The sequence below is a fragment of the Myzus persicae genome, unplaced genomic scaffold (genome assembly GCF_001856785.1).
Source record: "Myzus persicae strain clone G006 unplaced genomic scaffold, MPER_G0061.0, whole genome shotgun sequence".
In the NCBI taxonomy this organism is placed as follows: Eukaryota; Metazoa; Arthropoda; class Insecta; order Hemiptera; family Aphididae; genus Myzus; species Myzus persicae.
Window position 1 is genome coordinate 196,322 of NW_019104211.1, and position 11,739 is coordinate 208,060.

The 11,739-nt window shown below is 30.3% G+C and overlaps 1 protein-coding gene across 2 annotated transcripts; it reads right to left on the reverse strand.

Annotated features, from left to right (window-relative positions):
* Positions 1-5,213: 5,213 nt before the first annotated feature.
* Positions 5,214-11,496, reverse strand: LOC111040079 (ADP-ribosylation factor-like protein 13B). Of its 2 annotated transcripts, none has more exons than XM_022323810.1 (8): positions 11,079-11,496; positions 8,368-8,438; positions 8,156-8,289; positions 7,959-8,074; positions 7,714-7,902; positions 7,247-7,433; positions 5,507-5,963; positions 5,214-5,423 (listed from the first exon to the last, which is right to left on the reverse strand). In XM_022323810.1, the coding sequence occupies exons 1-8, from the start codon at positions 11,138-11,140 to the stop codon at positions 5,296-5,298; spliced, it is 1,344 nt and encodes a 447-aa protein (XP_022179502.1). In that variant the 5' UTR covers positions 11,141-11,496; the 3' UTR covers positions 5,214-5,295. The 2 variants fall into 2 exon arrangements, with proteins under 2 accessions (XP_022179502.1, XP_022179501.1); XM_022323809.1 differs by having other exon boundaries at positions 7,247-7,457; positions 11,079-11,486.
* Between the last annotated feature and the right edge of the window lie 243 nt (positions 11,497-11,739).

Here is an 11,739-nt window from a genome sequence, read left to right on the forward strand (position 1 = left end):
TTTCTGAAATACAACATAAAGTATGTAATATAAATACATATTTAAAACCGTAGAAAATATAATATTATGTTGACAATGATTATTATTGTGTGATAGAAATGCCTTAGTAGTATAAATAAAACTAAAAAAAACTTTTTTCGTCCCTTGTGAACTTTGAAGATAAGTACACAAGCATATTAAATACCTACGAGAAAAAATCGAAATGACACTATACGGATCTAAATAAAATTGTATAATATATTAATATACAATGGTATAATATAGGGTGTCCCGTGAGGATTTACTCATCGCGATATCTCCTGAAATAATGTAGATATCATAAGTCTGGTTTTATAAGGCTCACAGAGATAAACACTACAAATAATTTGTTTTAATTTTTTTTTATGTATTGGTAAACAAGTTAAAAAATATGTTTTTTTATTAATTATTTAAAAAAATTGAAGATAGCCATTTTGTAGAGTTCATTTTTCTGAAAATATTGAAAATAATCTCCTGATTTTTAATCAATTTTTTAGTTAATAGGTAAAACAGCAAAAAACCGGATATAGTACAGGCAGCGAGACCCCATATACGGCTAATGGGTATATCCTCAGGGGACATCCTGCAGTATTGTGCTTAAAACGTGGTAACGTAATTAACAAGCTTACGGTCAAATTATTACGTATAAGAGACATTTCTTTCGTCAGTTTATCTGTTCATTCAGTGTTCACCTTTCAACTAAGGTGTACAACAATAATTCACGAAAATGACAAGACTGATGAAATAGGTACGAAGGTATATAAATCAAAACGAGATCGAAATATATTGTGTTCAGCGTAAAGATGGGTACTTGAATACCTAGCTATACATACAACCAGGGATGGCTGCAAGATACTCAAAAATCAGTATCGCGATACTAGATACTACTATACTAGAAACTTGGATTTGGAGATATTAGATACTCGATACTTACATTTTAAGTATTTCGATACTCGATGCATTTGAAAAAATTAGTCATAGCCTACGAAGCATACGATTTTTTTAAATTTTATTTATACACAATTAGGTAGGTTGTGAATCTATACAAATGCATTTAACTTTAAATTTCTAAATATTATAGTTAAGTATAAATATATTATAATAAGTCGATTCCTAAATTACATGAATAAATAATAATAAAAATAAAATATAAATATCAATATATCATATAGAATAGTATATCGTAAATGACGCGACAATAAACGTTAAATGAATTTAACTTTAAAATTTCAAATATAAATTAAGTATAATAATTTAAACATATTATGATAAGTCAATTACTGTTAAATTACACGAATAAATAAAAATAAAATATAGATAGGTATCATATCATATTCTTATTTCATTTTAAAAATACTAATTTTTCAAAAGTATTGTCGGATAATTTATTTTATTGATTCCTGGTAGGATTATGATAAAATTAATTTTTAAAGTATCGAGTATTTTTTGACAACATTTTATTTTGTGAAATATTCGATACATTGTCTAAAAATGTATCGCGACCTAACCTACTTCATATAATTGTATCGAGATACAAGATACAAGATGCAATTGTATCTACTTAACCTAATGTATCTCAAGATACTGCCCAACCCTGCATACAACATACAATATAATGACCTAAGGGTTTGAATGCGATCAATAAAGTAAGACTGTTATTGCGTAAGAAGGTACCCAATGGCCAATATTAATAATAATAATAACAATAATAATTAAATATTAATACTAATCTTGCCGCAGTTTCTATATATATATATACATATGTAGAATGGAGAGCGTGCTGAGCATGGTATATCAATAAGTCCGCAAACGATAATAATCGGTGTTTAAAGCGTGCAGACGATACTTGATCGCCGTTTGAATGGCTTTTGTGTATACTTTATTTGTACTATAACAATTTGAAGTGATATTAAAAAACACGTATCTATACGAAACAGTCAACAGCTATTAAAAATACTATTTATTTGTGTCGAATTGACGTCACCCAACCCATTAGGTGAAATGGACAATGGTTTAGGTATAGCGGATATTGTGTTCGTATACATTGGTACGTTAAGTGGTTTCCGAAAAATTCACGTTGCGTCGAATATTGGTATTATTGCAATTTAAAAAAAAAAGATGAAACGAAACACAAAATGTTAAAACATAATTTTAAAATCGATCGATAAACGAAAACACACATGTTGTCTTGAACAGTTGAACCTAACAATTATATTGTATAATATATATGTATATAACGCTAGCAGCAATTACTACGCTTGGACAATTTTTCTACCTGTCAAAGAAACTCAACATCGTATGTGTTAGTGTTACATAATATGATTTTAATTTTGTTTTTATTTTTAATACTATTTCCTCAGTTAAACGGTTGAGCCGTGAGCAATGTATAATAATCATTATTACTAATACGAGTATATTATGTGTACCTATCTCAATCTCTCCTACACAGTCTTATTTTAATTTTTATGTTTTTATTTTTCGTAGTATACCTTGTAACTATATCTGGTTTTCTAAAATAATTTTAAAATACATAAGTACCTACTCATTTTTCAAATATCAATCACCATTATTGCGCCACCTTGTAATACCCACAATCTAGTTAAAATATATTTTGTAAGCATTAACAATAGGATTATTAATTAACATTATATTATATGTGTTTCAATTTTAGATTCTGAGCAGAGCGTTGAATGTATTGATTTTATACAATGTGAAATTTGTGTGTTTTCGTATTATTATTTTTATTTTTGTATGTGAACAGTCTTTTCTACTATAAAAATGCTTCAATCACCAATTTCGGTGGAGGTTTCTGATACCAAATGGCAAATCGAATCTAGTTGGTTCTTTCAAGGGGGAGGTCAAAATTGAAAATGTTCTGTACTTACTTTTAAAAATAATTATGAAAATAATTCGAATATTTATTAAAATTGTAATAATGTTATTAAAATATAAATTGTTCGAACATCTTCGTTCAGAATTGTTTTTCATTGTGCAGGTATGATGATTGATCATTGAATTCAAATTTAACACACCCGTTACGCAGTGCCTATACACTGAATTACGAGGTAGTGAGGTACACTCGACTTCTACTGTACAGCAGAGCGGTTACCCACTTTCCCCATTTTTTTTACCCAATTAATTACATATGAAAAAGATGTTTTAATTTTGTTGGTTTCTTTATTTTGTTGAGGATATTATTATTTATTTCAATATTTTTTAGTGTTGAACTTAGTTTAAAGATTCGAGTTTTGAATCTTGACTATTTTAATTAGATTTCCATTTCTGTATACATCGGAGATTAAAACACCTATGAATTTCAATGTATAATTTCTAATTTAGTTACATAATACACGCATTTTCATAGACTATACCTGCATACTTATTAATGGATTCAAATTATTAAAGTCGTCACAAATAGTGAATACCACAGGACACATATCGTATAATATATAGGTCCTATGTAAATATTTAGGACCTTATCCTCTACACTGTCTGCCGAAGTACTGCGACGTCGTATGGGTGTTAAAAATCGATGGCGAGTGGAGCACAAGCCACACCATATATATATATATATACATACTGTATACATTATACACAATAATAGTATATATAATATACGACGTACTATATATAATACACGTGCCAGCCAACCACACCGTTTTCCGAGTGCGCTTTTCAAGTAGCCCGGCTCTACTTATACTTTATAATTTATATGATGTTGATGTATACAATACTAAAACAATATTGATTTAGAAAAAACGTAAGCAATTACTGTACATAGGTATTGTTTTTTTAACTGACCACTATTTTTCACACTTTTCTTACTCTTGGAATATGGATTTATTCAAGCCGAGGTGTACCTATATGGTATATATTTTGGTTAAGAAATTTATTCAAACTTACTTTAAGTCAGCCGGATTTAGGAGACATTTTTTCAAAATATTTTACCACGGTATTTAGGCCTGGACTCGCCTGGTACTTCCTCGATTCATTATTTCTTCATAATTGTATAGAAGCAGTATTGCAGTAAGGACTTGGCAATTACACAAATAGTTTATTAAACCTTTTTTTGGATTTGACAAACCTTTATATTTTAAACAGCTGTCGCCCTAAGTTCGAACAATCTGTGAATAACCATACATATTGGTTACTGAGCTATGCGCCTTAAACTAGTTATACTCTGAGCACCACATTCGTCTAATAGGTTCATTACATTAGTATCAACATACTCGACAATTCAAAAAACAAATACAGTAACGATTGTCATTCCAATTGTGCACATTTGTAATCCTAATATAAACATTTGTGCACCTCCTCAAATGCCTCCAAAAAATGTATTTCCGCGGCGGTGCTAATGTAACGTTACACCAGCAGCCCACTTTTTGTACGACTGACTTTGGATTCCGAAATGGTACTCAACTCGTGATCCTCGCCAGTCACGATGCGTCTCACATGACCGGAAATGACGAGGCTCACAAATATACATTACAAGACGCGTTGAATCGAAATATTGTCGTACCGCATACCAATTTACTCGCCCACAGCGATGCAAACATGATTTAAGCGATAGAACAGACTACAGACGTGGTGAGAAAATGGTCGGCGGTCACCTATTTCCATTTTATGACTGACAGGAGGACCAACGGTCAACTGAAAATATCTCGGTTACCCACTAACGAATCAAGCCGGGTACACTGCAGGTATATTATTATAGCTGTATTCATATATATAGATCATCTATCGCGATTACTATAGCCAATCTGCAGATAAAAGATACGATGAAAAATTCAAAACTTATATATGCTTACGACACTCGACTGACTACGTGTCAATGTAGGTAGTCGTAACCCGGCTTAGGTAATAACTAATGAGTATTAAGGCGCTATTACACTGTTTTCGTATTCCGTGTAAATCGTGAGGTTAACCCGTTACCAAATAGTAACTAAATTATAAACACGGACCATACGGAGACAGTTATATTATAGCAGCTTTAACGTAAACGTAAACCTCATATGGATGATGGTGATCGTTCTAACTGTGGTATGAATTCTGTAACCGCGGTTCACATTATTTATGATGGTGGTATACCTGCCGCTGGGTAATCGCAATATGTTTCGTTGTTGGACGACGGACAGTCAATCTTAGGAAACTCGTTCGTCGCTTGGCCGATTCTCCACTTAACAAAACTATTTCGTTAGACAACAATGGCTTAATTTTTATTTTATAAAACAATAATATCGTGAAAATGTTATTATAAGTTATAAGCATCAGGCATATTCATATGTGGCTTATTATTTCTGGACTAACAATTGATTCATCCGGTTGTTGAACCACCACGTCTTCTTCATCATTCGGATTCAACTTTTCCGATTTATTATTATCATCTTGTTTGTCAGCAAATTCACCTGTAAAAACGAAAAACAATTTATACACAACCTGCTCTATCCCTCGGTCGGCTTAAAGATTTAAGGTTATTTTGGACATTTACTTTTCTTTAATGACTTAGCGCTAGACGACCGACTAGGTCTTGATGGACGAGTAGTACCACTACCACTAGCACCAGCTGAATTTGACTTATTGCTAAAAATAGATCGTTTCATTTTTGCTGTGCCAGATTCGTTTTGAATAAACATTTCAGTCGAGTTAATGGTGGTAAAGGCGGTAGTGGTATTAGCGGTGGTCGTTACGGTTTCAGCCAAATTCCTATCATACTCTCTGGATTTGGCCCTGAAAAGCGGTGATCGCGATTTGACCGATGGCATTGGTTCGGCTTGTATTTTTGTCGGTAATGTCGGGGCGACTTTATTTCGGAATGCAGTTGGCTCAGGATGTGGTTGAAGATCAGGTGGTTCGTACTCCTCATCGGACTCACTTCTGAGTGGTATAATATAAGATGTACTCCCCATGTCAGTCGTCGGGTGTGAGGTTTTTGAATCAAAACTATCCTGCAGACATACCGATTCATAAATTATAAGTTCTGTAAAGTTGGTTATAAATTAATCAAGTCACATTTAGCCATTTAGGTATAGATAGTGTAGAAGCCGCCGAACACAGAATATAATGGTTATACATTATTCATCCCTACTTCTTCCACAAAGATACTTATAAATTATAACCATTGCCTTAATCACTTAATAATACATTGCAGAGTATAAAGTTTGCTGAAGATAAATGCTTTAATTTTTATTCTACTATGTATAGGCGTATAGCTACTGCTTTTATAACTTTAAAATTTTTATGTTACTCATAGGATCTGACATCTGTCTATTAGAATTTAGAAGTTTCTCGTTATAATCATAATTTTATCTGATGTTTATTTTGTTTTTTAGGTTATTTTTTAAAATATTTAAATATAATAATGTATACTATCTACTGCACATTTACACTATTACTTATTAAAAATATTTATATGCGACTGTATCTATTTATATACCATTGATATAGGTATATCATAAATATATATATATATACAATCAAACGAATACAATACCTACTCATTAGTTTTTATATATTACATAGTACATAAGATGATATGCGTTATGTTCGTATTACATGTATGCCTATTGCATTAATTTCAGAAATGTAAATTTAAAATATACGAATTTACCCCAAAAAATATATTATTTATTAATGTAGTTCCTACCTAGGCATGTTCTAAAAATCAAAGAATATACATTGAATTTCGATTAATTGAAAAGTATTATTGAAAGCATGAAGATAATTTACTATTTACATAAATTATGACCAAACACTATATTGTCATAATTTATAAACAAAATATATAATACAATCTAATATTTAGGTAGATACAAAAATATAATTTTAGTGTATTTTGGATTTATTTGCTCCTATTAAATAATTCAATTTATCAAAAAAGTTTCTAATTAAAATTACTCCAAACACTTAACAAATCAACACCTAGTAATATCTATTAAAATAAGAAATAGTAAATTAATTCAAAAATATTTAGCCCATAGTATACTAAGTATCATAAATCAACAATGATAAATCATAACTTAAACCTAAACAATTTGCTTTTAATTTTTTATCGTCATATATTAATTAGAATACCTAACCACAAAAGTAAATAAATTATTAAAGAAGTAAAAATTATTAGATTAATACTTAAATTATTAATTTGTATGTTATAATTATTTGTCTTACAAACTAAAATATATATCTAAATCTAAATGTATAATTTAATGGACGTATAGACACAAAAGCTTACTATGACTTTGTTAATTCGTCTGAACGGATTGCGCTTGGTAGATCTCCGGTGCGGTGCATTAAACGATAGTAAATATGAGTCGTTTGAATTCTGTTGATTTTTTTTCCACTCTTCGATCTTTTTATCCACTTGAGCTTTATACTGTGCCATATCTTCCATGACACGACGGTTGAGTGTATCATATAACCTTACAATATGTAATACCAGCCAACTAAGTCAAATAAACAATTTTATACCTCTTGGTAATATTAGGTATACATATAACATATACCTAGTAAATTATTAGAAATGTACATTAAAACCATTTTTTACAATATCTATCGTCATATTACAAACTAACGTTATAAAATACAAATTATATCTTTCCTCAATTGAGATTAATTTCAAGTTAAATATTAACTATATATAGATCACAAAATATTTAAAAGTAAACCATTAATTTAATTGTAATGTATTAAAAAAATTACCTAAATCCGCTATCAATGCTCGGATCAATAAAAGCAGAACTACAGTAATTAATAGGTGCAGTATGAAGAGCAGTACATGTTTCTACAAGTGTTGGACACTTATTTGTATTCACCACAGCCTCTACATTCAATCGGTCTACTATATCCAACTCATCTAGCGCCCCTGGTTTGTCTTGCTTATTAGCAAATCTAATAAAATAAAATTTATTAGTCAAATCAAACAAATCAATATTATTTAATCTTACAATAGCACTGGTTTTCCGGCAATATTTTCATGCCCAAGTAAATTATGAAAAACCTCTTTGCATTCATTTAACCGACTAAGATCCGCCGAATCCACCACAAATATTACTCCGTGTACCTAATAATTTCCATTCAAATTATTAAATAGGTATAAGTGTATAACTTATGTAGTGATAAGTAATTTATGATAATACATTACATCAGCAAAATACTGCTTCCATATATCTCTGATTTGTTTGTGGCCACCTAAATCGTAAATAGTTATAGCGTTGTAGTGATAATTACATTTGGAAGACGAAAATCCAACAGTAGAAAGAATATTTTTTTGCTTTTCTAAAAGACAATAATTTTTATGTTAACAAATAATATTGTATAAGTATTTATAATATATAAGTATCAATTTAAGATTACCTTTCATAATACTTTTAACGGTACACGTTTTTCCAGCGTTATCCAAACCAACCACGAGCACAGTAATTTTTCTGGTACACAAAGAAATGTCATTAACAATTATTTTTAGAACTATATATAATAATTACTTATAAAAATATATTTAAAATTAAATCTGTCATACACACATACAATTATTTACATACACAACTGTATACAAGAGTTCATAATCATTCAATACATGAGAATTGGGGGGTAAGTACTAAGTATCGTGCAAACTGTTCAACCCCATGTTGCGATACCTCAACGAAAAACAAATACTTTGGAATTAACATACATATTTACATACATAATATTTTGTTAGTTAAACTTAAACATTATATTTTATATTTTTCTAATATTGCCATTATCGACACTTGCCTTATAGGAATAAATTATAATGTTATTAGGTGAAATCACTAATAGGAAGATTAATTTTTAGCCGTATAGATTTATCATTTAAGTATTCATAGTTAAATAATAATTATGTATCGTGATTCATGGGTTGAGTGAAGTGGTCCAACGGGAAACCGGGAAATTTCTTGGCGTTTGGATTGTTTGGATAAAAAGTGAACCCAACGCTTGATTCAGGAAAATGTTTAATTGTTTATGGTGATACTTTATCACTGTTTTGTTTTGGTTTTGACTGTTTTGAGATTGTTGGCATAATTTATGCGGTGATTTGGTTGAAATAATAAATTATTTATAAAAAGTACTTGGAGTATTATAAATGAAGAAAAGTAAGTTAGAGAGGTACTGCCGTATTGGTATAATACATTTATTAAAATATACAATGTTTGATTTTTGAACTAAAACTTCGTTCAATCAATTAGTGTGTTAAGCCACTGACTAATGGTTAGTGCGAACTCAAACATAAATTTTCTGCACTCGCTTAATGCATGGCGTTCCGAAAACATATAAGGTCATATTGTCTATGTGCAATGTGCATAATATATTATGTATTAATAATGTTCATTTCATTTAGCATGTATTATATTCTAAGTGAAATGATGGTTTTCAATAATGTGTTTTAAAAAAATATATATATTTTTCTGTCTCTACTTTTGTGAGCAGTCACAAAGCTACAACTTTCAACTTTAAGGACGGTTTCCACCATCAAATTGAATCTAGCCAATACTTTTAAAACAATCATGTAAAACTAAAAAAAAATTTCCATTTTTCGTATTTCAAACATATGAATAACCGTAGAAGGTACTCAAAATGTTCATAAATAATTTATATTAGCATTTTCTAAACACAATAACATTTTCAAATTTGGTGGTTTTTGATATATTCAACTTGATGAGAAATTTAAAATATTTGACTTTTTTCAATTTATATAGATCAAATATTTATTTTTTAGTCAAAAAGATTAAACATGTACAATTTATTTCATATGGATTATTTATTTTGGTACTATTAATACTTGAAAATGTAATAAAAATGTTTTTATAAATAGTTCTTACTGGAATTTAAAAAAAAAAGAAAGTGATTGAATACAAGATAGTATATAGATTTTGGTTTGAAGAAAATATCGATCATCATAGGAATTATTTTTATTTTACGAAAGAATTTATTTTATGACATTTAATTCAAAAGTTATAGAGAATTATTAAAGTTTTTATAAGGTGTTTTGTATTTTAAAATGAATCTTAAACAATTGTACAATATTTTGTATAGTGATATAAGATACAGATTACAGATATTGCTTTTGTGTTCTTAAAGTTTTAATTTAAAAGTTTATTGGAGAACTAGATTAGTGTTTATAATTTTGAAGTGTCACATGCTAGGGGACCGGAGTTATATTTATATACGTTCTGAAAGGATTCATTTTACTACCGATTCTTTCATGCTTAAAATTATGTTCAAGTTTTAGATCATATATGTTAAAATAAGTAGAATACAGCAACGAGTGAATGTAAAAAGTTATCTCATAGGTACCTATTGGTTTTTAAATTTATTAAATTAAATTCATTTTTAAATTTAATGTAATATGACTAGTGTCTATTACCTATCTTCACTTGATTTTGGATGAACAAATAAAACTTCTTAGACTAATATTTATCGCCTATATAGATATTTATAATATAAGTTATAACTGGCTGTTAACGTAGTTATTTTGGTTAACTTTAATATAACTTTGTACATATGAACTTGCAATTATAGGTTACAACTTAGGTTAGACGGTTTTGTTAATTTCTCAAGTTCATATATTAATAATATAATAGGATAGCGCATTAACTTTACTATAGATTGAAATAATTGTAGGGCTAGCTGACATAACCAGACAACACCATTTTCCACAAATTCTACTGCAAGAGCATTGAAAAGTTTTTATTTTTATTTATTTTTAAACTATTATTATAATATAATAATCCCATATCTTAACATACAAATAATAATTTCAATTTCAGAATCATTAATAATCGTAGACACTTGAGCTATTATTCTATCGAATACCTAATATTTATACTGGTGATAATCAATACCAAATGATATGTAAACAGTTTAGTTTTAAAACCCTGACCCGAACTATGTACAATTTACATTAATATCGAACACACAAAAATGACATTGAAATTTTAATTTTGGAATAAAAACCATAATTTATCTGTCATTCATTCATGGCGTCAACCTAACCGAATCCTAATCAATTTTTTATTAAACGCCTTATCATTATGCAATATTGTTACCTGCGTTGCCGTTGGTCTGAGTTCGCACAGTCTATACATTTAAACCGCAATACGTTGCCCATAACCACAACTGTCAAAACATGTTTATTTTTTCACCCAGATATTTTGGATACTTAATTTTTTTCTTCATAAGACCACACTCGTAAAACTTAAAACGAATTTTCACGTCGACGTGAAATAATAATATTACGCGCGGTTCACGGTCTAGGAGACGACAACAAACGGTAACCGCGGCAACCGGCCCCGGCGGTGGTGGTTAGGACCGCGATTCGTCAGTCATCGGTCATAAATACGATAATAATAAATAATAATATTATACGGCGTACGATAAGTACGGTGAACGAAAAATATCGTGCTCGTTCGACAGTCGCGGACGGTCGGCTGTACCACCGGTTGCCCGCACTGGTACCACCGCGGCCGGTTTGTCCCGGTTCCTATGGTCGGCCTCGTAGAGCGATCGCCCGGTGGCGGCCGCGGCTAAATGCCCTTTACGCAGCCATATTCACCTCCAACGAGATCACCGTGTACCAGGGGTACAGCCGACCGGTCGGCTGTGGCACTCGTTCGTTCGACGGCACCACGCGCGTCGCCAACACAGTTGTGCGGCAATGTGGGGGCAGTCTCAAGGACTGGTCGTTGTGCAATGTGCACGCTTCGATAA

Bases quoted from the DNA above. Each gene is read 5' to 3' on its own strand.
- LOC111040079 (XM_022323809.1), bottom strand. From the start codon at position 11,140: ATGGGCAACGTATTGCGGTTTAAATGTATAGACTGTGCGAACTCAGAC. The intron at 8,439-11,078 runs GTAACAATATTG...TTTGTGTACCAG, and splicing joins TCAGACCAACGGCAACGCAG to AAAAATTACTGTGCTCGTGG. The intron at 7,903-7,958 runs GTAAGATTAAAT...TTATTTTATTAG, and splicing joins GCCGGAAAACCAGTGCTATT to ATTTGCTAATAAGCAAGACA.